The sequence below is a fragment of the Mus musculus genome, chromosome 17, assembly GCF_000001635.26.
Source record: "Mus musculus strain C57BL/6J chromosome 17, GRCm38.p6 C57BL/6J".
Classification (NCBI taxonomy): domain Eukaryota; kingdom Metazoa; phylum Chordata; class Mammalia; order Rodentia; family Muridae; genus Mus; species Mus musculus.
Window position 1 is genome coordinate 46,956,244 of NC_000083.6, and position 25,034 is coordinate 46,981,277.

General features: G+C 46.5%; 1 protein-coding gene across 5 annotated transcripts in view; it reads right to left on the minus strand.

The window, feature by feature from the left end:
- The window catches only part of Ubr2 (ubiquitin protein ligase E3 component n-recognin 2), an 82,596-nt gene that overhangs the window by 27,953 nt on the left and 29,609 nt on the right, over window positions 1–25,034 (minus strand). Inside the window, exons 11-29 of one of the 5 annotated variants that reach the window (XM_030249735.1) lie at window positions 24,077–24,344; window positions 19,684–19,847; window positions 19,497–19,596; window positions 17,674–17,802; window positions 16,621–16,804; window positions 13,858–13,919; window positions 12,948–13,058; window positions 12,141–12,206; window positions 10,947–11,069; window positions 10,789–10,852; window positions 9,898–10,022; window positions 8,514–8,566; window positions 7,445–7,547; window positions 6,904–6,952; window positions 5,256–5,410; window positions 3,221–3,323; window positions 1,062–1,171; window positions 871–951; window positions 315–493 (exon numbers count right to left, since the gene is read on the minus strand). In XM_030249735.1, the coding sequence (XP_030105595.1) occupies window positions 315–493; window positions 871–951; window positions 1,062–1,171; window positions 3,221–3,323; window positions 5,256–5,410; window positions 6,904–6,952; window positions 7,445–7,547; window positions 8,514–8,566; window positions 9,898–10,022; window positions 10,789–10,852; window positions 10,947–11,069; window positions 12,141–12,206; window positions 12,948–13,058; window positions 13,858–13,919; window positions 16,621–16,804; window positions 17,674–17,802; window positions 19,497–19,596; window positions 19,684–19,841 (1,955 nt within the window). In that variant the 5' untranslated portion in view covers window positions 19,842–19,847; window positions 24,077–24,344. Of the gene's footprint in view, window positions 1–314; window positions 494–870; window positions 952–1,061; window positions 1,172–3,220; window positions 3,324–5,255; window positions 5,411–6,903; window positions 6,953–7,444; window positions 7,548–8,513; window positions 8,567–9,897; window positions 10,023–10,788; window positions 10,853–10,946; window positions 11,070–12,140; window positions 12,207–12,947; window positions 13,059–13,857; window positions 13,920–16,620; window positions 16,805–17,673; window positions 17,803–19,496; window positions 19,597–19,683; window positions 19,848–24,076; window positions 25,019–25,034 lie in introns of those variants that run through there. The other 4 variants (NM_001177374.1, NM_146078.3, XM_006524145.2 and 1 more) reach the window with 4 other exon arrangements.

A 25,034-nucleotide genomic window follows, 5' to 3' on the forward strand; every position in this document is an offset into this window, starting at 1 on the left:
AGAGATCTCTTTGTGTATGTGTGCACATGTGTGTGGGGCCATGGCTCAGCCCAGGGTCACAGGACCTCCCGCTGGCCTGTAGCTGGCGTGTGAGGCCAGGCTGCCTGGCCACTGCCCCAGCCGCCTGCCTCCCCAGCACTGAGATTACAAGCATGTGCCAGCATGCAGAGTTCACTGCCTGTCCGGCGCTATTTCCCTGGCCTAGGAGTGAACTCCACTAACTGGAGGCCACAAAATTACCCACCACCTTTACTCAATTAAAAGCATACAGAGAACCAACGGTCAGAAGTCTTAAAAGCCGTTGTTCGAGTTACCTGCTGTCAAGAGTGGCAGAGGCAGAGGTGTCCAGCTCTAGGGTCTGCTGGAAGAGCTCTTTGTTTTCGTCAATGAAGTGCCGCTGCATCTCAGACATCTGGGCCATGATCTTCTCCCGGCGCAGTCTGGCGATCTCGGCTTTTCTTTTCCTCTCTGCTTTGTCCTTGTCTCTTGAGCTCTGGAATGATGCTCCATTTAGCTAGATTCTGCACACAGAGGCTACACCCAGTCTTTGCCCCTAAGCATAGCATCTGTACTATAGGCACTAAGAGCTATCTATCTTTTGGAATTTAATGTTTGTGAATATTAACTACTGCTTTACTGCAGAGAAAATTTGTTCATATTAACCTGTTAAAGTTTTGTTTCCATTATTAGTTTAGTTGCATTTTTTTTTTTTTTTTTTGAGACATAGCTTCAGTATGTAACAGTCCTGATTGGCCTGGAAAAAGTTATGTAGAGCAGGCTAGCTTCAAACTCCCAGAGATCCACCCTTGGCGTCTGAGGAGCCGGGGAATGGCACAGGCTGGCAAGCCCGCCTCTACCTCGCTCTCTTACCTCCTCCATTATGGTTCCCTCCGCCTCGGCCACAGGGCTGCTGGATGAACACTCTCTTATCTTCTTAATTGCATTAAACATCTTGAAATAAACAAACCCCAAACACTGTTATGCTGATGTTAAGAAATGTTATTATAAATAGCCAATATCTAATGCTTCTCTCAAGACACACAGCAATGTGGAAATGTTACCTTTAGCAACCACCTGATCATGTCCTTGTGGGCTTCCAGGGAGGGGGCGTTCTGCAAGGTCTCCAGCATAGCTAGGATGCTCGGGGAGTTATGTGGTGCATCACCAGGCTCTGGGAGAGAAAGAGAAGGCACAGTTAACAGCTAACACATCTTGGCGCTTCGTCCTACCAGAGAGACATGTAACTGCGTACGGCACTTGCTGCCTATCGTCTGACTCCACTTACACTGTTTGTGTATGTGTGTGCGTGTGCATGTGGGAGGTGGGGGCCAGCAGTCTCCCTCACTTGTTCTCCACTGTACTTTTTGGGACAGGATCTCTCACTAGGCCATGTGTTCAGAGATTGCTAGACTAGCTGGCCAGCCAGCCCTTGGGCTCCACCTCCTGGAAAGTGACACCTTATATCGGTGAGACAATGAATGGATTCAGAGTGGTGTATGGCTACTGGAAAATAAAAGCACCATTGAAATGTAAGATGGAAGGCACGACGCGAACCATGGAGAAATGCCGGCAGAGACAGAATACAGACAGGCTGGTGCCAGTGAAGAGCAAAGCCCGCATGCAGTGGGCAGAGGCAGCTCCCCTTCCCTGCTGCTCTTACTAAACCAGGGAGCAAAGCAGGAAACCACAGCTGTCTGGACAAACAGGCCCACTGCCCAGTCCTACTCCTCTTAAAGGACAATGGGACATTTTGTCAGCACTTAAAAGAACAAAGTTACAAAAAAATCCTTTCAGCCCAGAAATTCCTACCTCCCCATCAAAACACCATGAATTCACCTACATGGTGAGCCAGGCAGGGAAAGCACAAGTGGAGGCCAAAGGTTTGGGACCAGAGAGTGTCACAGAAACTGAATGTGTGTGTTACCACTGGGCAGAAAGTGACACAATCTGATCCAAGGAAGTATGAGCACTGCACAACAGTCACAGCAGGAGACTCACAGCTGCCACCTTCAGGAGGGACAGAATGCCTGTCTGTTTTAAAATATGAAACACAGCTTTTTCTTCTACAAGAATCGAAGCACTGCCAGGTATGGTGGCATATACCCTTTTATCCCAGCACTCGGGAGGCAGAGGCAGGAGGATTTCTGTGAGTTCAAGGCCAGTCAGGTCTACATATTGAGCTTCAGGACAGCCAGGACTACTTAGCTTGTCTCAAAAACAAAAAAAGTTAAAATATCGAATCAGGCATGATGGTATACTAGGCCTTAGCACCAGCACTAAGGAGCAACAGCAGGCAGGTCCTTGTGAGTCTGAGGTCAGCCTGGCTTACACAGTGAGTTCAAGGCCAGCCAGGTGTACACAGTGAGACTGTTTCCATAAATAAGCAGAAATATAAAAGCAAATATACAAGTACTAACTGGTGAGCTTCAGCAGTAAGAATGAGGTGTCACTATATAACTCTCTCAGCTCCTCATATATATACACGTGTGTGTGTGTGTGTGTGTGTGTGTGTGTGTGTGTGTGTGTGTGTGTCACAAAACAGCTAATATGTGAATGCATGTACATCACTGAATTCAGGATTGCTGGAAAAATTTTAAAATAAAAAGTCGGAAAATATTTCCCTGGGCTTTTTAAAAGTCACATTACTCAAAAATAAACGCTGACAAAACAATCAAATTCTTTTATATAAGCTATAATCCAATGCCCTACAGCTAATCTTCTGTTTCTGAACACTGTAGAACACCGTGCTTTTGTAAGCTAACAGCAATAACTTAATGGTGGGATGCTGAAAACACAGCTGTTTTTCCCAGTAGAAGGCATATCTTTGAGGTAAAGCTCACATACTGGCCACACATTAAGCAACTCCTCCACAGGAGGCTCTGGACCAAGTCACTTGAATCTCAGAGGCTGAGCTGTGACCTGTTCCATCCCCTTTCAAGCTAATGACTCCACATTATTTTCTGCTGTTTGTGAACTAACGTTTGAGTGGTGGAACATGCACAGACCTTTCATGTTTAAGTAAGGACCCGGTGATAACTGCCATCCACATGCCTTCTCTCTAACACACAGCCCATCGTGTTTTACTACCAGGATAACTAATATAGACCAGGCGGCCCCTGGCACTTGCATGCAGCACCAGCACTCGTCCTGTAGAAGCAGCTAGGAGCTGTCACTTAACGTCACTTAGCGAGTGCAGGGTGAGCAGAAAGGCCACACATACTTGAAATCTTCTGTGTGAAGGTGAAGGTCTGCACGTGCCCTTCCACGGCGTTCTCCAAGTGGTGCTTCTCTTCCTGGAGAGCCATCCCGATCAAATGCAGCACCTCCAGCAAAAATTCTCAGGGTTAGAAAATAAAAAATGCAAAAAACAAGTACAAGTATACATTTACAAGCATAAAAATAATTATTACTAAAAAATGACAAGCCAGAGAGTAAACATGAGAAAAGCCAATCCTGATTGTTGATTCAGTTAGAGAGGTCAGGCTGGCACCTGAACAGAGAAGAACTGGCAAAGAAAACCAACATTTCCCAAACAGCTAGGCAGAGAACGGGAATCCTTGGGTTCTTTATGGCTACTGCCGTCTCTCTCTCTCTCTCTCTCTCTCTCTCTCTCTCTCTCTCACACACACACACACACACACACACACACAAAATTTCTAGTTCTGTCTCATACCTATACTGTAGCTTTGGAAAAAATCCTGCCTAGCTGATTAAATTCAAGACTTGTGTCCAACACACATACCTATCCTGTTCCCAACTTCAGGGACTCAATTTTCATTTCTAAATATTTTAATGTAACTTAATTTTACGTGTGTGACTTCCTGCAAGCCTGTGGACCACATGCCTGTTGCTTGAAGAGGCCAGTACAGGGTCAGCTCCCCTAAAACTGGGTGTTGGGAATCAAACCCTGGTCTTTAAGAGCTGTAAGGGATTTTAACTACTGAGTCATCTCTGCAGTCCCTCTAAGGACCAAATCTTAACCATTTGAAATCAGATACTTTTTTCTTGAATGCTGTAGTTTCTCACAAACTATCCCTTACGTGTGTCTGAGAGAACCAGAGGACACAGCCTACTGCTCCGTGTTCTCTGTAACACAGGTCTTATCTTGCGCTTCCAAGGTTTGAAGGGACGGGGGTGAGCTATTCTAGCTTTCCCTCCATGCAGGCGGCTGACTGCCAAGGACTTCCGAGAGCTAGACAGGCCTGCGTGACAGATGCCTGCTCACAGGACGACACTGCATTCTTACCCCATCACTGCCATGGGTATTTTTTCCCATAGTGGTGGCAGTGTCCCAGATACTACAGTGGCCTGTGTTTACGTCTTTGTTTGTTTGTTTGTTTTTTTCGAGACAGGGTTTCTCTGTGTAGCCCTGGCTGTCCTGGAACTCACTCTGTAGATCAGGCTGACTTTGAACTCAGAAATCTGCCTGCCTCTGCCTCCCAAGTGCTGGGATTAAAGGCGTGCGCCACCACACCCGGCTCTGTGTTTACGACTTAAATGCACACTTATACAGAGAAGGGGTATGCGTTACACAGTCCTTAGCCAACGAGATACATAAGCCTGCTGAGACAGTCCAAGCATGGCAGCTGCAGAGGAAGGCTCCCTTCCCTTTGGACTCTTGGGTTGACTGTTTTCACACTGGAGTCTTGCAGGGAACCCCTCGGAGACTATGCCATCATCTTTACCTAGAAACAGCCAGCTTCCCTCTGGAGTTCTGAGGTTCTAGGTGCTAGAGGGGTACAGTGCCTGGTGTACAGCGGCAGAATAATAGTAACCAGATAATAACAGTGCCACTGGTGGGGGAACGGGAGGTTAGATGAACCTCACCGATGCGCAGTCTCTCCACCAATGTAATGGACAAAGCAGTAGCTGCTCATGGAGCGTGTATGGATCTGACACTGAAGACTCACACTAAAGCTATGAAGTGAGACTGGCCCTGCACAGCCACAGCTAGTTACAGGACCCTAAGCATCCACATGGACACCGGTGAGCTAAAGCTTTTTAAATGAGGAGCATGTGAGAGCTCTTACAGTCTGCCAGCATCCCAGATGACGCAAAGGCTGGGTCAGGAGGCTGGCCCAGGCTGCTAGTGGGTAAGCACACGTACCTGGTACGAAGGAAGCATCGAGCATGTGCACAGTCCTCACCAGAAACAAGAGGAGGGGAGGGGAGTATCCGGGGCCTAGTTTTTCTGTTTATTGAGATTGACTGTTTTTTTCCAACTACAAAAAAATCTGAACTGTACATTGACATACCCTCTGTAGCATGGACTCTGACCAGGCAGACCCGTGATGCTCTACAGCCCACTGCAGGATCGTTCCCATGATGTACAGCATGACGTCACACTGCAAGATGTTAACCAGACTCGCGAACAAAGGGCAGAACGGTGGCAAAGCCGGAGGAGGGAGTGCTGGGAACGAAGGAGGACATGTTTAAAGGAACCGTCTCTCTCTGCTATGCAGACCAGCCTGGCCTCCAATGCAGTGGCCCCCGCCTCTGCCTCCTCTGTGGGATTAAAGGTGTCAGCCTCACACCTGGCTTGTTAGGAACTTCTTTTTAAAAAGATGTATGTATGTATGTATGTATATATGTATGTATGTATGTATGTATGTATGTATGTATGTATTTAATGTGGATTTTTTTTTCTGTCTGTCTGTTTGAGGGTGTGGGATCCCCTGGAACTGGAATTATAGACAGTTGTGAGCTGGGTCCTCTAAAGGAGCAGCCAGTACTCTTTTTCTTTTTTTTTTTTTAAGTAAAGAATAGAGTTTATTTGGGGGCATGGAAAGGGGAGTTGAGAAAGAAGTAGAGGCAGAGGAAGCGAGAGGAGAGAGAGGGAGGAGGGGAAAGGGAGAGAGTGAGAAGGGGGCAGAGAGAGAAAAGGGGCAGAGGGCCTGAGAGAGCAGCCAGAACTCTCAACTGCTGAGCCATTTCTCTAGCATCTTGTTAGGCACTTCTGATGTCACTAAAGGACATTTTCTATCTTCTAGTTCCACTGTCTATTCAAATGCACAAGAACAGCTGCATATTAAAAAAGAAAATACCCACAACCCCACCTACATGTAAGAGCCTCTCTTATCTCCCACAATGTCTCAAGACTGACAGAAAACCGTTGACCACACAGTGTGACTTGGTACAGACTTCCTTCTCACCCAGTGTGTACGTTTTGTGTGTGTGTGTGTGTGTGTGTGTGTGTGTGTGGGCAGGCACATGTGTGGTTGCACACGTCTGTGGAGGCAAGAGGTTGACCTTGAGTTGTCTCCCTTGATTACTTTGTGAAAAGCAATATAGAGAGACCAAGGCTGGACCTGCTGATGCTTGGCCACTCAGCTAGCTGGTTTGCTCTGGTGTCCCTGCCTTTGTTGGCCTCCTGCTGACTGGTGGGCCACCATACCCACCCCATTTTTCACATGTCTTCTGGGGATCCAAACTCCTCACGCCTGGGCAGAAAGCACTCAGTCTGCAGAGCCTCCTCCCTAGCCCGCAGGCTCCCATGCTGTGCTTTCCCAGGCCACCCTTCTCTCCTGTCTGTGAGACAATTAGGACACAGACGAGCTGGGAGGGATGGAAGGGGGCTGAAAACTATTCTTGGGCCCAGCTTCCAGGTCCTGAAACCCTTTACCAGAGCACAAGCAGCACCTCTTGGAATGAAGGGAGTGGAGGGGGACACTGAGGCCCCTGCAGGCAGACACTGGACAAGTCAGGCCAGTGCAGAGCCATTTCCAGATGTCTGTGGAGGAAACAACCGTTTCCAATGTGCAGACATCTTCAAACTGCTGCACTTGCTATTTCTCAGAACAGGAGACTGTTCTTCCACCTCACTTTGGAGAGTCACCATGGCAAAGAGAACATCTTTTTTCAGTAAGAGACTGATGTGGGCTTTTGGAAAGAAGATGAAAATACCTGTATCTTCTTTATTTTCTCTTTTCAATTTCCGCTGAGCTTCCTCTGCCTAATGAAAGACCAAGTAATACGGATAAGAATTACAATACATACTTCACCATTTTATTTTTTACACCACTCATCAAAAACATATGTTAAAATGAGATTGCAACATGTAAGTCTTTGAAGTTACTAGAAAAACTGCATGAAGGCTCACTGCACACCAGCCAGTCCAAAGCTGAATGTGTGCCAAGCGGGCCAGTTGGTCACGACACACAGTGGAACTCTGCTGTCAGAAGACAAGAGAAATGAATCGGGGATGGACCATAGCGGTACAGTGCTCGTCTGGCCCGTGCGAGGGCCCCGGTGTGATCCCAGCATAGAGAGATAACAAAGCAAATAAGGCCAGGAGTGTTTATGTGCATCTGACCGTGTTCATCCACGCAGACGCTGTGCTGCGAGCCCTGCCACGCTAGACAGGGTTGCTGTGTTACTTGTGAAAGCTTGCTCCTCATAAGGAAAACACACTTAGCACCTCCCACTGCTCTGAGCTCCCCCTTACCTTGGACTGCTCTGCCCTGGAGAAATGATAAAAATACAGGTTGAACTCTTTGGCACACTCTGGCTTCAGCTCATACATGCCTCGCCCTGTGAGCCCAGGTTTCCTGGTGGGAAGAGTATCATTAGCAAAGTCACGCATGCCGAGAGTCTTAGATGGTCAAGTCAGGCGAGAGCTCTCACATCTACATTTTTAGGGTGTCAAGTTGAAACTGTTCTGTGGGTAGACCTGACACTATACATCCAAAAAAAGCCCCTGCAGGAGCCATCATATATGTCAGCACCTCCACTGTGAACTAGTCCAAACTATGCAAGTGAATGCAATGGAGACACAGCCCAGAAGCCCAACCGAACAGGTTTCCAAACTGCTGCATTTCTAAGCCAGGGGACACCAGTACACACAGTGTTAACTTCTCTGTTTTAACATGGAGTACACATGGTGTTACCGGTTCTGCTGTAACATGGTGTGTAAGTAGTGTTAACCTTTCTGTACTAGCATGTAGAATACACGATCTTATCTTTAGAATCCATAAAGACACTGCAGCTACAGTGTAGAGCAAGGAAAAGCAGGAGGAAAAATTACCCCGGGGCTGGAGGTGGCTTAGCAGTTAAGAGCACTTGCTGCTTTTCCAGAGGACAGCTTCAACGCCCACATCATGTGGTTCATGACTGCTAACTCTAGCTCCACGGATATGTACACACAGACACACAGACACAGACAGACAGACAGACACATACACACACACACACGGCCTGATCTTAAACACCAATGAGAAGTCTAGTCCAGAATTAAAACTTGAAAAGTCCTGCCACCCTCAGAGCATCAGCTCGCCCTTAGTTGTATCAAAAGAAACACATTAAGAAGTGATTTCGGAAGCTGGAAAGATGGCCCAGTGGGAAAAGACACTTGCCGTCCAGTTTGGCCCGAGTTCCATCACTGGAACACACTGTAGAAGAGAACTGACTTTTCAAGTTGTCCTTTGACTTGTATACATACGCCGCAGTGAGCACAGGTGCATAGAAAGTAAATACATGTTTAAAATAAAACTTCATAACGCATGTCATGAACTCACTTGAAATGTGCAACGGACTCGATGACGCTCTCCATGCCGGTCTCCTTGTTCTCCTGAAGGGACAGAGAACAAAGTACTCAGGGTATGAACAGCAACTGCAAAGTCTGAGCAGTATGCTTGTTCCATGACCCTCACTGCCCCTGGAACAGAACACTGCTCGCCACTGTGCTTAAAGACTGGAGATTACACAGCTAGCTGAAGGCCAGGACTGAACACAGAGAGCAAGGGTCTCTCTAACCCACACCCTTGGTCCAGGAAGCATCCCTAATACCACCAGAGAAAGCTGAGGCACTTTCCCAGCTGAAGCACTAGTGTCAAAAAAGATGTCAGAATGATAGGACCAAGCAAGGCCAACCAAATTAATCAAGGCCTGGAACTGCACAGTCCTGGGTGTGCAAAAAAGTTTAAAGGCTTCATCTATTCCAACTAGGGCAAAATATGTTGCAAGGAAGAGGAAGAGACAGCTCAGCAGTTAAGAGCGTCCATTGCTCTTCCAGAGGACCTGAGTTCGGTTTCCAGCATCCACATTAGATAGCTCTAGTTCACAATATCTATGACTCCAGCCCCAAGGGATCCAATACCGTCTTCTGGGCTCTTTGGGTACCTGTGCTCACAGGTGGACACACCCACACATCGACACATATACACATAATTTAAAACAAAAAGTAAAGTGACAAGCAAACGCACTGAGGAGCCTTAATGAAAACAGGCCTTCTCAGCTGCATGAGCTGAGATTCTGAGAAGCCCCAGAGCGGAAAGTTAGGTCGATGAGAGCCTAATGGCCTCGGGAGGAAAACCAGTTATAATTCAACCTGTGAATATCCTTATACCAGTGCTTTAGTCACTCCAATCTTATAAAAAAGACTCTTCCACCAGATGATAGTGGTGCATGCCTTTAAGCCTGGCCCCAGGGAGGCAGAGGCAGGCAGATCTCTAAGTTTGAGGCCAGCCTGAACTACAGAGAAAGTTTCAGGACAGTCAGGGCTACACAGAGAAACCCTCTTTAAAATGAAAACCAAACCAACCAACCAACCAACCAACCAACCAAGAGACTCTTCTGCACTGGAGTAAGGAAAAAGCCCTGAGAATGTGTGTTTACTCAAGTTCGAGTGGATACCTCCTCCCTCAGGTGAAAGCGTCACCTGCACTCCTTGGGGTCAGACAGACCCTAATATGCCCCTGCTCTGTGGACAAAACCACTTAGCTCTAAGCACCACATTCTTCAGAGTTCTCTCTAGCTCAGCTCTGCTCCCTAGTCACTGTTCCCAGTGTTCTCCTTTCCAGATGGAATAGCCATCTTAGAACTGTAGCTTGCACCCAGGGGGGAAGTGCACACACTGCTGGGGAGGAGCAGCTTCCGGGTTTCTTAACTGTGGACACTTACATCTTCAGGCAGAGACTTCACCAGCTCACTGTGAGCCATAGGCTTGATGCTCAACTGATGGATAATCTCCCTCTTGATTTCATCTGTGGCAGCCACCTGTCCAACCCCAGGGTTGAATCTTTCTCCTGTCCAAAATGAAAGGTAGATGCACACATTTAATGGACCCATGTACTTATGTGTACAGATTTCCAGTTCTTGCAACAGAATCCATCCTCTGTCTGGGTCACTCTGTGGGAAAATAAAGGCTGGTTTGGAAGGCAATAGCAGTTCCCGTTTATACTGAGTCTGATGCACCGACTTAAGGTTTCATGGCTGCTTTGGAGAAGGACCAGAAGTACGACGGGACCAGTGGAAGTCACACCCTTTCCTCCTCTGTGCTTCTGTCTAGGACAGGCTGGTATCACTCTGAGACCCTCTTCATTAGGGCCACCTCTGCCCACTGGATTGGCTACTTTACGGCCACAGAAGGTCTGAACAGTGGGGGAATGACAGAGCAGAAGGGATCAAAGAACTGGGAAAGCAGGGCCAAGCGAACAGGAGACGTAGGTAATAAACAGACGTCTCTGAGTCACTGGTCTTCATTAACCTGTGGTTGCTGTCTTTGGAGTCAAGAAGACATTTAAACCAAGAACCAAGAGAGAAGAAACAAAGCGAAGATTTTAGTCCTAGCAACTCTCTGCTCACAATGTGTTCCCAAGCTGTGCCAGTCTCCCTCCACCCTTGGCCCAAATACAGCCTTTCAGTTCATCTGTTTCGGCCATTGCACCCCTTCCTCTTTCTGGGGTGTGTGTGTGTGAAGGGCTGTGTGCCCGTTCTCTTCCCATGACTGATCGAGCAAGCTCAGCGCCCTGCTGCCATCGCCAGGCCCACATCAAGGCGGTGTGCACTCACCCACAAGCATGATGATGAGGTAGAGCATCTCTTCGATCAGAGTGTTGTTCTGCTGAACGACGTCCTGTGGGAGGAGGGGCAAGTGCAGAGGTGAGAACACGCCCACTGCTGTCCCTCACACATACAGGACACGTGGGCGTTGTGACACAGGCTCTTACCTTATGGGTAACCTCAGAACTGAATCTCTTCCCATAGTCAGGCGTGCTGAAGAGCTGATAGAGTTCAAAGCGGCTGAGCATGATCATCAGGAAGTGGTTTGGGTCCATCATGGAGACACCTGTCTTTTTTGTTTGTTTGAGACAAAGGAGAAGAGGAAGGTCAGAAGGGACACTCAGTGTTAGTGAGAGATGTTTAAGGTTGCACAAGAAAACAGCTTATTTGACCACCAATTTGAAGAAAAAATGGACACCTACTTAGCCACACCCTATATCATGTGGCTGCCAAGAGGGGACAGGAATCTAAGCAGGTCAAACAATCCACACAAAGAAACCTCCCTTAAAACTGAACCCCAGGAGAACCACACAGGCAGTTCGGCTCCTTTCCTGTCTCAGTCCACTGAAGGACACGGCTATGAATTTCGCTGCAGTTTCCTATCAGAGTTCACTGCCTACTAGGAACTGAGAGGAATATCAATTAAGCCCCTAGTATGTACATACGTATTCTGTTACTGAGACCCTTTTGTGGTAAGCACTCCATTACATAAAACGATAGCTTCTTTTCTCTTAATGCCATTTTTAAAAGTTCTAAATCAAACTGGACTCAACAGCTAGGAACTGAAGTAGAGTTCTCTGGAAGAGCAGCCAGTGCTGGACCATATCCATAGCACCTATCTTTTGGTGCTGCTGCTGCTATTAAGTCTGTTGAGTCAGGGTCTCACTATGTAAGCACACTGCCTTCGAACTCAGAGATCTGCCTGTCTCTGCGTGCACCACCAAGCCAGTCTGTTTATTTTTTAGAATTTACGGTTATGCGTGCCAGTGTCTGCCACATGAGTGCTGTGCCTACAGAGACCAGAAAGGAGCTGGAGTCCCCGTGGTTGTGGCTGCCTGCTGTGGTGCTGGAAAAAGAACTCGGCTCCTTTATGAGCAGCAAAGCTCTTAAGCACTGAGCTGTCTGTCTGTCTGTCTAGCCAGCTGTCTGTCTGACTGTAGCAGCTGCATCTGGCATGCTGAGTCTGACCCTGATCTGGAGACTGGGGGAAGCATTCTGCAGGCTGTTGGCCTTGAGTGGGGAGTGTTAGTAGACAGAGCAGGTAGGATTCAGAGATCTGCAAGTGAGTGTTAGGTGACTGACTCAGTAAAACAAGACCAGGCCTCCCCACAGCCCTGAAGTCAGGGTTTTTAACTCATTACCTGAAGCATCACTATGTCCTTGTCGAACATCTCTCGCCTGCATTTCACATTATGGTAGTAATAGATCTAAAACGATAATTAATTATATTAGGTAAATAAGCTCTGATGGGTATGGCTTCCTGATCATTTCCCCACTGCAAGAAAAAAGCATGGGTTTGTGTAAGCACAAGTGTGTGCCTTCCTGTGTGGTTGGAGCTGGTATGGGCTTTTAGTTAATACTATCTTAGCATGAATAAACCAATAAACTAGAGATATCCACTGATGTCTGCTGTAGATTCCAGCCAGTGTTTTGGGTCTCCCAAAATTGTGGATGAGGGGAGGACAGATGGCTGAGAAGGTACAGGCCTCACTGTGACATCTGATGACTGGGGGTTGATCCTTGATCAAACACAAAACAAGAGCTCTAAGGAACACTGGCTTACCTTGCATTGAATTTTTAAACAATGTGTCACAGACACCAAACCTTTTTAAAAAAAGGCTTATCTGTGTGAATGTGTGTGTGTGTGTGTGTGTCTATCTGCATGTCTGTGCCAAATATGCGTGACACCTTCAAAGGCCAAAAGGTGCTAGATCCCTTGGAATTGGAGTTATGGGAGGTGGTAAGTCACCAGACATAGGTGCTGGGGACTGAACCAGGGTCCCCTGCAAGAGCAGCAAGCACTCGTAACTGCTGAGCCATCTCTCTAGATCCCAGATGCAAAATCCTCAATGGCTATGTCCATTTAAAACTGTAAAAGGTTTCTCATAAAAGCTGGAGAATGAATGGAATCAAAATACCACAGAATTAAAAAACACAAAACCACTTACCTGATTTACTAGAGAGAAGCCATTTCTTCTCCACATCCCAGCATGCACTTGAGCACATAAGACAAGACATCTAAGAGGATGTTCTATCAACATGGGTGGGCTCAGTTCACTCTGTGTTAAAAATAACCCACTTGTTAAAATCTGCACAAGGAAAGGTGGTTGACAGCAAAGCTTAAAGAATAATATATCAAATCTGCTTTAAGCTGTAACTGTATGACCATTCATTTTGTGTTAATTTAGTTAGGTATGGTCAGCTCCATCTATTTGAGGGTGAGAGGCATTCTTTATGAGAAATATTTTAATAAAGTTTGAAAATGGCAATTTATCCATTTATCCTCTATAAAGACAGTAGGCAGGCTTTATTAACTCAAATGGTGTTAGCTGTAGAAAAGCAAAGTTTCTCATGTGTAGGAGGGACATCCACGTGACGTGGTGCATATGTGGAGGTCAGAGGAAAACCTGGCCTATCAGCTCTTGTCTTCCGCCTTGTTTATGGCAGGCTCTCAGGGCTGTGAGTGTCTCTGGTACCACACTGTGGCTCTCACATTTGTTCAGTCTGCACTTTACCCACTGAGCCACCTCCCTAGCTCCAAAAGTGTGCTCTCTAAAGAAAGGATTCTGCGACCAAGATGGACTGTGTACTTGTAACCATAATGTCAACTGTCCTATGGGCTCTCTAGAGAACTAAAATACTCTCCTGACTCCTTTCCAACTCTATAAATGCATAAGGCAAGACCTTAGAATAACCCCTGAGCTCTACCCCCACCCACAAACACATATACACTAACTGGACACACCCCCATAGGTTCCTTTCTCTGGAGAACCTAAACTAATAAAAGTTTGTTCAGTTTGGTTTCAAGTACCACACACATGATGACTAGAAGTTCTGTTCCAAGTCAAAGCCACTTACTAGAGGTAGGAGCTCTGGAAATTTATATGCCACTTCACTTTTGCTTAACAATACATGCAAACCTGTGTGGAAGAACAAACAAAGAAGGTTTTCTATAGGTCACACTAGTGTGCAGTTGATTCAACGATCACTCAGTCTACTACTTAACATCTTACTACAAAAATATCTTTGGGCATGTATTGGTTTAAAAATTAAGTTTTAAAATGACCTGTGTTATAAACAAATCTTTTCTTTTTTTAAGAAAAGATTTATTTATTTATTTTATGTATGCGAGTACACGGTAGCTGTCTTTAGACACACCAGAACAGGGCATCGGATCCCATTACAGATGGCTGTGAGCCACCATGTGGTTGCTGCGAATTGAACTCAGGACCTCTGGAAGAGCAGGCAGTGCTCTGACCTCTGAGCTATCCCTCTCCAGTCCTAAACAAAGCTTTTCAACAAATCTCTATCAGAGGAGCTAGAACTCACCTTAATCAATACTGCTGACATTTCAGAAGTAATGCTAGATGAACAGATAAAGCCAGGCAACCAATTCATACCCCTTAGCCAGTGTGGAGTTTTCTCCCAGGCCACAGGCAGCATTACTGCTCGAAGTTGAGATCCTTGGGGCAACTGAACAGAGAGACTGGTCCTGGACTTACGGTCTATGCTGACCCTGGCCGCAGAATGAAGTTCCCTAGAATTTCCAGTTTAGAGTCAAAGCCCATTTATTCCCTATCCATGAGAGGAACATCCTTAGCTCAACCTTAGAGCACTCTGAAGGCTGCTGTTATGTCACTGTTCTCAGGACCTATCAGGCCTGCTTCCTTCTGTGGCGGCCATCTCTACGAACCTGTTAAAGAGATACTGCTGAAGCCCTAGCAGCACCCTCTCCACCTTGTCTGGGAACTGCTTTGCTTGTTTTGTTTTGAGACAAGTTCTTGCTACGTAGCGCTGGCTGGTCTTGAACTTGTGGTCAGTCCTTCTGCCTCTGTTTCCCAAGTGCTGGGGTCACAAGTATGTGCCCCCACAGCCAGCTGTATAGACTGTTCTGTGTGTTTATTTTGTTCTCTACTCTGATTTCAAACACCCAGGGCAGGGCTCATTTACTGCTGGAGGGGAAGACGCCCAGATAATCACAGCACAGACCTTCAGGAGGTGAAGATAAGGCAGAAATTAGTCTATTTCTGGGGCATCAGCATTTTCACTGTGGACAGTTATTAGCCTCGGCTTCTTACCCACAGTCAGGTTTTGGAAGTGTGACTGGGCATCACTGACATGTTTTGCCCTCTAGTCTAGTGCTTTGCTCAGGTCACCAATGAGCCATAGGTGCTGAAAGCAGGAGGGGCAGGAGAGCTTTTTCCTACGACTAGAACGTTCTCTTCTCTTCTTCTGTCCTCTATCCATTCCCTCCCTTCTTCCTTTCCTTCCTGTCTCTCTCCTGTTACTTAGGGACAGGGTCTCACTCTGCAGTGCTGGCCTTGAATTCATTATAGGCCAGGCTAGCCTGGAACTCAGGGGTTGCAGGTGTCAGCCAGCACCACAGCTTGTATTATTTCACAATTCAGATGTTTAGAAGCAAACACTCTCAAGCCTCAGTGGGAGGATCTCAGACCACGCCCTGATGACACACTAGGGTGTGTGGAGGTCATCAGTCAGAAAATATGAGGATGCTCAACACAGACCTTTCAGAATGGAAGGAGTCGTTACTACCTGACCTCATGACATGGAAGCAATAAAAAACTCCATTCATAATTTAGTAATAATGGGCCAATTCCTTGGAAGACATGAACTGTCAATGCTCACTTGAGGAATGTATAAGCTCAGCAAGGACATAGTCTATCAGAGGAACTGAGTCAGGAATTAATAATCTCTTCAACATACACTTAAGGAAGCCATGGTGTGGAGTCGCCAGTTTCCCCGTTAGAAATAAACAAAACAAAACAAAACAAACAAAACAAAATAAAAAAACAGCCAAAGAAACCAAAACACCAAAGTGCACTTTCATACCACATTTGAAATGTTACTGAGCCACACTCACTAACTACAGGCTCTGTGATGGTAACAGGGTGTCCATATACTCTAAGTTAAGAGCTGACTAAGGGGACACAGTGTGAGCAGGACAGGAGTTATCTAGAACTAAGACCTCACTGCACTGCGCCGAGGGACCCACCACGGAAGTTCGGTGCACACTCACTGCCTCTGGCTTTTGCAGAGTCAGTTTTAGACAGTGCAGCAATTTTAAGTGACTTGTAAATCAGCTGGAGATCAGTAAGGCATTCCCTCGTAACCTTCTGCTTAAAAGGTTATTGATCAGTGGACAATAAAGAGCTTAGAGAGAAAAGCTATGGTGGCTTTGATTTATTAGCAGTGGCTAAAGGTGAGTGGTCGGTGTGACTTGTAACAGACTGAGCTCAGTTACTAAGATGTGATGCACAGTGATGTCCGAATAAGTCTTGCAGTGCCTCACTATCGACCCTGTGCCCAATCGTCTCAAAATGCTAGCCTGGCTCCTTTTTTGTTCTGACACTAAGGTTTTCTATGCCTCTGTCCTCCCGGGTATGGATCAAGTGTAGTAATCGCTACTTCATAGCAGAATGATCAGACAGGCGAGCACATGCCGAACTCCCAGAATAATGAATGTCCAGCACACAGTAGGTAGGATAATGAATGTCCAGCACACAGTAGGTAGGATAATGAATGTCCAGCACACAGTAGGTATTCATAAATATCAGTCACTTGGGGGAACTTCAGGGTTCTTTTTTAGGGGAGATTCTTTACCTGCAAGCAAGCGAGAAATTGGGAGGTGAATGCTAACTTTTTCTTGGGAAACACAGTATCTGATGGTTTCCACCGAGTGTCCACAAATACTGAGTGTGATTGGCTGTTCACCATCAGTAAATCCGCCATGACACTGTGTCAGCACAGCCAGGCATTTCTTGTAAGCTTCAATTAACACTTTTTCCTAAAAAAAGAGATTTGGGGCATAAGTTACAAAAGACTGGGTTGCTACAACATTCATTAGTACTTCAAGTAATAATATGGCCCAACCCAAACTCAGCCCTCCCTCCCAGAATGCCACGGTCCTCTCCCCAGTGCATGACATCACTTATAAATAAAGCTATGGAAACCTACAAGTTACCAGTAATGTCCTTTACCTCAGTCCATGCTGTCTCGTCTAGTCAAAGTGACAACTTTTTATTTTCAATTTCTTTCAAAACTAGCTATTCTCTCAATGTCCAGTAACCCAAAGGCATTTCTGCCACGTCTCTGTTAAACGCCTTCCTCCAACTCTTGTCCCACCCATCCAATCTCTTCAGAGAGTAGTTTTTAAAACACAAGTCGGACCACGGCACTGCCGCCCACCTGAACTAGACCGTGACTCAGATGACCTCCACGGTCCAGGCATCGGGCAGCCCTGGCCTCCCCTTCCTCTGTCTCTTTGAAGAACCTTCTCAGAGCTCCCCGACAACCACAGGCCTCTCATAACATAGAATGATGCAGTTGGCCTGACTTTTTTTTCCTGTCTAGGAGGTTTTCATACATTGTTCAAGTCTCATGGATGCTTCTCTGACCTCTGACCTCTTTTTGATGAAAGAAGGCCCAAATTATTTAAGTCCCAGGATAAATGTAGCAAAATCAAAAAGTTATTCTTGGATAAACATATCCATTACTTTTCTAGGCTTAATGTCTGGGGAGGATTTTAACCTTTGAACTCTTGCTGAGTGTGTTCTAAGAGCTAAGCTTACAAGTACTTCCTCAAACTTTCCGCTTCCCCCAGGCTTCCACCTGCTCACTCCATTTTCTCTGCAGCCCCCACAGGAAGGAACTCACGTCCAGAGCACACCAGTCCTGCACCATTGAGATGACGTGTGTCAGCTTCATCTGCAGTGTGAAGGCTGCTTCCCACTCTGGCTCCATCTCAATGTGCTGTCCCACCTGACGCGTGATCGGGTCCATTCCCTTAGAAAGCACAGAGAGTTTGTAAGAAGAACAACTAGGGTTTTTCTCACACAGAAACCCAAGACATTCAATAAAAAGGTCAAAAAAAAAAAAAAAAAGGTCAAAAAAAAAAAGAAACCTCAGGATTGATGTGTAAGAAATATAAATTGATTATATAGACTATTCAAAATAGGTAAAATTTTAAACAGGAAGTGTCAAGGGAATGTATGTAAATATGTATGTATGTATGATTGTATATTTGAGACACAGTCTCCTTAAGCAAACATAGCTGGCCTGGAGCACATGGCCCCGCTACCTCAGCTTTTTCTGGGCTGTCATTACAGATATGTGTCCCTACTCCTCCACAGGTTTTGTGTGCCAGTGGTGGCTGAACCCAGGGCCCACAGATAACCAAGCACACGTTTCAGCCGAGTTCCATCCTCAGCCCCTTGACAGCTTGTGCAATGTCACGCAGTATGAAATATGCAGTTAGATCAGAAGGCAGGTTTTACACTCACTAACATGTAGCCCACAGTGTCGAGAGCGACAGAATGGAACCAGGATAAACAGACAAACAACCTTTGATACAAACAAGGGTAATTAAAAAAAGAAACTAGCTAAACTATCTTGGCCTTTAAGAATCATGTACTAACAGAATGCAGAACACTTCCAAGTTTGCAAAAGGGAATGGTCAATCTTGATCACTTCTTAGAATAGGGCCACAGGCTCGCCACAGCCCTGGCTTCTGTTAGAACTACTTACACTGATTGGTGTCTACTCCTCCATTCTGATTTGCATATAGATATGCTTCACAAAGACACTAACGAGAAAAAGGGTTCTAGATGGTACTATGCGCATATCCCACCAAGAGAAAATGGAAACATTAATAATAAAACAAGGACCATGGAGATGGGTCAGTGGGTAACAGAGCCTGATGTCACTCTGGGACCCACGTGGTAGAAAGAAAGAGCTGATTCTCATAAGCTGTCTCTTGACCACCATACATGTGCTATGGCATATATTCACCAATGCACACGTAGACACACACACCTCTTTACAACACAAAAACCCAAGAGGCTGTGTGAGTCTGGCAGGAGCAAAGCTTAGCAGCAGAACGCCTGTCTCCTCTCTGTGCACAGGGTCCTATATGATAGGAAAACAACTACAGTTTCTCAAATAATGAGCATAAGTACATTTCGAAGTATGTACATTAACAAAGCAGCCACACAAAGGACCTGCAACCTCTCAGCAGCACTTATGAGAGTCCAAATGTATTTGTTTACATTAAAAGTCTTTTTCCTTCATGTATTCTGCTTGCACCACATTCACGCAGTACCCAAAGTGACCAGAAGAGGGCACTGGATCCCTGCAACTGGAGTTACACATGGTTCAGAGCTGTCAAGTGGATGGATGGTAGGAACCTAACCTGGGTCCTCTGTAGCAGCCAGTGCTTTTAACTATTGAGCCATCTCTCCAGTCCCAACCAAAACATCTTTTTTAAAAAATGTATTTTCTATTGTTGTGTTTTGTGCAAGGACAACCGAGGTCAGAACTTAGGCCATCTGACTTGTACAGAGGCACTTCACTCTTCACTGAAACATCTTTTGCTGGAAGCCTCAACTACAGAGGAATGTCTTCACCCAACTGATCTTTTGAAAATGTGCCCAAAATGGGGTGTGAGGAGGCAAACAGAAACACATTTAGCTTCTACATACCTGCATGCACTTCAGTAATTCCAAGAAGGCATCGAACCCTTGTAAGAACTTCTGCCTCAGCTCATCTGACCACTCCGTTGGTTTGCTAATCAATACATACCTACACAGACAGACAGCAGTGGCTGTGAACATAAAAACACTGGCATTTTTCAAGCTGTAATTGGTTTGGAAATGAAGGAATACTCACTTGAGATCTAAGATGAGGCTCTGGACTCTCCTGAACTTGAAGGCTTGGAGGGCAGTGTAGCGTTCAAACTGGAATCTGCCCTGGGCATCTCTGTGTTTCAAATGGTCCATGAAAGCCTTAATGATAACGGTCATCAGGTTCTCTTCTGTGAGGAGCATTCGCGCCTACAACAGGGTTTACCAGAGAGTCTGTCATCGCCTCCCAGAGCCGGCGCCACTAGTTAGCACCTGGACTTCACACTTTCAACACGAACACCTCAGATAATTAGCGCACTACCAGATCGTCTAAAGACTGATCTATGTTTTATGTAAATGGGCATTTGCCTACATGCATGTATGTGCAGCCTGGGTGTGTAGTGTCCACTAAGGCCAGCAGGAGGCCTGCTGATGTAACGTCTCCTTAACAGAGGCACGTATACACCTTTATCCAGTAAGTATGGGTGCTTGCTGCAGGGGGCACAGGTTTATATCGCAGACTTTCTAAAGTTCACAGGAAACTGCATTTCCTCTATTTATTTCACCAGTTGACATGTCTGCTTTTCTGTCTATGTGCACAGAACTCTAGGAAATGAAAGGTCCTCTCGAGCCCGAGGTCTGCCATGGCAACACAAACTGTTGAGTGGCTTTTGCATTGTTCCACAGCTGGTGCTTAATACCTCCCTACCTGCAGTGCGTAAACGTAACGAGACTCAGTATGCAGTGAATAAGTAAGTCTGGCTGTATGTACCCACATCTACCTCTTCCCCACGGAGAACATGCCGTTATCACTGCCACTCGGCTTTGACCTGATATGAACACTTACTTAAGGATTGCCCTTTGCACACACGGAGCAGTGCACGCTGTCTGGCTCACTCTTGGTCTCCTGACTTACTTTCCTATCATATTTACCAGGTTTGCACTGCTGTCATTCGCATTGTTTTTGGGTCTGTAACAGATGTCACAAATATCCACTACATAAAGTGGCAGAAAATACTTAGAATAACTTCCTGCAAGTGGAGCCACGGAGTGGGGGGCAAAGTTTTCATAACATCACCAAGCGCATATGAATATTCATGAGCAGGTCAGAGGACAACTTCCTGTGTAAGAGGCTAGGCTGGCATGCCAGCCCGCTCCTGGCTCTGTCATGTGGGTGCTGGGAATCAAACTTAGAACCCCATGCTTCCAAATCAACCACTTTACCAACTGAGCCACGTCCCTAGCTCTCTAAGTTGCTGGTCTTGGTTAGACTGCTCTGAAATGAAGGTGAGGTGTCTTGGGGGTGGCTCTGGTGACAAAAGTCCAACCAATGCACAACATTTGTACTTTTGCTAATATCTAGTGCTCATCATTTTTAGTCCGGGATGTGTTAAGAGTCACTAACAAGGCTTCTCACAAAACCTAGTCAGTATTCTTTTGCTCTCAGTCATGTCTGAAATCACTTGTGGGCTGCTGGGCAAGGACAAGGGCTCCCAGAGACAGAACCACGCAGACAGAAGCTGCACAGCGAAGCCAGCAATGCTGCAACTGCCTTTCCTGGGCTCACTGTCCTGACAGGCCAAAGAGCTAAGTTCTATCTGTGTAGCGGTACAGTTAAGAGGCAGGGGATCAGGGGCTGGTGAGATGGCTCAGCGGTTAAGAGCACCACTGACTGCTTTTCTAAAGGTCCCGAGTTCAAATCCCAGCAACCACATAGTGACTCACAACCATCTGTAATGAGATCTGATGACCTCTTCTGGTGTGTCTGAAGACAGCTATAGTGTACTCACATATATAAAATAAATAAATCTTAAAAAAAAAAAAGTCAGGGGTCCAAGGTGGGCTTTAATCCCAGCATTCAGGAGGCAGAGGCAGGTGGTCAGCCTGGTCTACAGAGTGAGTTCCAGGACAGCCAGGGCTACACAGAGAAACCCTGTCTTGAAAAGCTGAGCCCTGACTGCACATTTCCTTTCTTCCTTCTTTCAACCTCCCGTCTTTCTGATGTGTGTGTGTGTGTGTCTGTCTGTCTGTCTGTCTGTCCTGGTATATGGAGGCCAGCTGTCCTATTGTTCCCCACCTCATCCTTTTGAGATTGGTCTCTCACTGATTTTCATCAACCTTCCTCTGCTCCAGCCCCATCAAGTTGTCACAGCTGCACAGTACGCACCCTCATCCTCACTGCTACTCTGGGGTTGGCAGGGGTGTGTGTGTGTGGGGGAAAACACTGCACTTGCCAGGCCAACTCTCTAAAGGCATTTTCTTTAAGTACCAGGATTCTAAACTTGAGCACCTGGATCATGACAACCCCAGGTCTAGACATGTCTGCCAGGACAGGGAGATACCGGAAAAAATACCTCCATCAAAGACTTGTGTAGACATTCAGTAATTTGCAGGTCAGAAACCTCAGAGCCATCTTAAGCACCCCCTCAATCCCAAGTCTCAGCCGACACAGGAGCTCTCGTCCTTCAAGTCCCTCAGGCAGCTCCGTCAACCTGACTTAAGCATCTCACAAACTCCCTGCATCCCCCTGAACACCGGGGCTGTGTGTCCAGTCTTCTATGACTGCTCCTCAATCACTCAGTTAATTAACTAATTTCTGTGTGTGCACGGTGTGTGGACGAGGTGAGAGGACATCCTGTAGGAAGGCGGCCTTCCTTCTCCTTCCTCTCTGGGTGAGGTGAGGCTCAGCAGTGAGCGCCTTTGCTAGCTCACTCAGCCTTGCTGCATTCACTTCTAATTAAGTTCCCAGATTCACGTTCTTGTTTCTCTCCAATTTACTCCCTAACTTATAGAGAGCCTAATTCTTTTAAAATCATTTAACAAATGCAGGGCTGGGGCTACAGCACAATGGTGGAATGAGCTTTCTTAGCATGTACGAGGTCCTGAGTTAGATCCTGGTATTGCAGAAACACACGCACACACATGCACACACTCATGCACACACATGCACACATACACAATAAATCAAAATACGGTGGGTGATTCAAGTACCCACTCATGCTCTTAAGATAAACACACAATTCTTTGATTTAGCCTATAACAACATTCATTAATGAGCAATTACTGAAAGATATTCACTAGTAGAATAGCCCTTAACAAAAATAAATGAAAAAACTGTCTCTTCCTTTTCCTAAGTAGCACATGCACGTGTCAGGAAACTAGTGCATACAAACCGTTCTCAAAGCTCGAGACTTTGCTCTGTGCTCCGGCTCTCCAGGTGCCCCGAGCGCTCTGCTCTCCCCACGGGGCCCCTCCCACTGCAGACTCTACACACATCTGCCTTCCTTCAGTCACCACATAAGGCACCTTCCTAAGAGAGGCTTCCAAACTCTGGGAACGGCTAGATCGCCCTTATCCTTTCTCTAAGAAACCAATTTAATGTGTGTTGCTGTTAGCCTGCATGGGTGTTGTATTACATTCAAATGCAGTACCTGTGGAGGTCAGGGGGCAACATCAGAGGGCCGTTTCAGCTGCCATGTGGTGCTGGGAGCTGAATCCAGGGCCTCCGGCTGGGAGCATTAATTACTTTTCTGGGTCACAGCTATTCTGCTTGCCATTTCACATTAAGAAACCATGCCTAATAAATGCTAATAACTTTGTTCAACAAAGTCTGATTTTTAGTTACCACACGTGAAAACCTTGATTTGGAAGTTTCAGGTGTGTGGCTGGTTTTATGTCAACTTAACACAAGCTACAGTCATCTGAGAGAAGGGAGCCTCAATTGAGAAAACGCCTCCATAAGACAGTGTTGCCAGCAGGCCTATAAAGCATTTTCTTAATTTGTGATTGATGGGGGAGAGCCCAGCCCAGAGTGGGTGGTGTCACCCTGGGCTGGTGGTACTGGGCTCTATAAGAAAGCAGGCTGAGCAAGGCAGTAAGCAGCACCCTCCATGGCCTCTGCATCAGCTCCTGCCTCCAGGTTGCTGCCCTGTGCGAGTTCCCGTCCTGACTTCCTTCACTGACAGAGTACAGTGTGAGCTCCCCCCAACCCCCTATATTGCTTTTAGTCATGGCGTTTCAGCCCAGCAGTCACCCTGAGTAGGCCAGGGTTAGCCTGAGCAACAAGACAGACCAAGCAGTGACTCAGCTGCTTTCCGTAGCTGCTCTTTCCTTATGGTGGGGAGGGCTGAGGAGAAGATTCTTCAAGATCTACCGTGGCATTTGGCACATTATCTGGTTTGAATGCCAAGAATATATTTGATAAACCAACCAGCTGAATGTTATCAGCCCAAACCACCAGGGAACCCTATGGGAAAGTGAGCACTGATTTCAAATGGACCATCCTCCATGATTACCTTGACATTCAAAGGTAGGTTTGCAAGTTGGCCCTGCCTGACATCTGACTGCCTCCTAAAACAAGTATCCTCTATCCAGGGACACGCCGGTCTTACCTCTCTCATTCTGAAACCAAGAGTGTTCTCTAGTCTTTCAGTACTTACAAGTGAAGGAACTGTGAATATCTGAACCGAGAGGTCTGCGACTGAAAACTCTCTGTCGTGGTCATCTGTCACATAATCTCTCTGCAAACGCTCATAGTTCTAGTAAGAAGGCAAAAAGAGGCAAGGAGTGGCGGCTATGAGTCACGGAGGAGAGGCGGGCACTACTCACCAGCGTCGGTGCGGTGAAGAACTGGACAGACAGAGCAGTCACCGACACTGCCCGCTCGTGATCATCCTCCATAAAATCCCTCTGCAACTGCCGGTAATTCTAAACAACAAGCGGGAGATTCACCTCTAATCCACAGCGAGCACACGGTTAGGGAGGGAACTGAAGAACAACGGACATGCGAGGATCTCGCCACCGAGAGCTGCGTCAATAGGCTCTTCCGGAGCCCAAACAGGGAGTCAGAACTCCTAACACCCCGAGGCCACTGTTCACTGCGGTGGGACAGGGACACAGCAACATCATGCAGTCTGTTCTCAAACTAGGCTTGTGTTGCCTCGGAACACACATAAACATGTGACCCCTTCAAGGTCATCATCAATAGATTTGGAAATGGGACACAAACACAGATGTTCTGATAGGAAGGGCTCTCCAAATGACAATCACCTGCTTCCTTGGCTAAGAGCTTCTACTAGGGGACCTACATAAAGTAAGTGCTTATTAGCAGCTGAAGGCCAACCGTGAGTCCAAGCTGTCAACCGTCAGGTGCACCATCTCCATCCTGACCCAATAGAGGTACCCGGCCTCTGAGAACTTTAACAGTAGGATGAGACTGACACATCACGGCACGGAGCTGTGTCTCCATCACCTCAAGTCCCAATCACCGCATTTTTATTTTTTGGTGGATGGGGAAAGGAGTCTACACCTTTATTAATAAAGGGTAAAAAGACTGTGAAGTTTCTTAAAATTCCAGCTGGATAGCCTGACAACTCAATGTTGAACACTAATATTTTT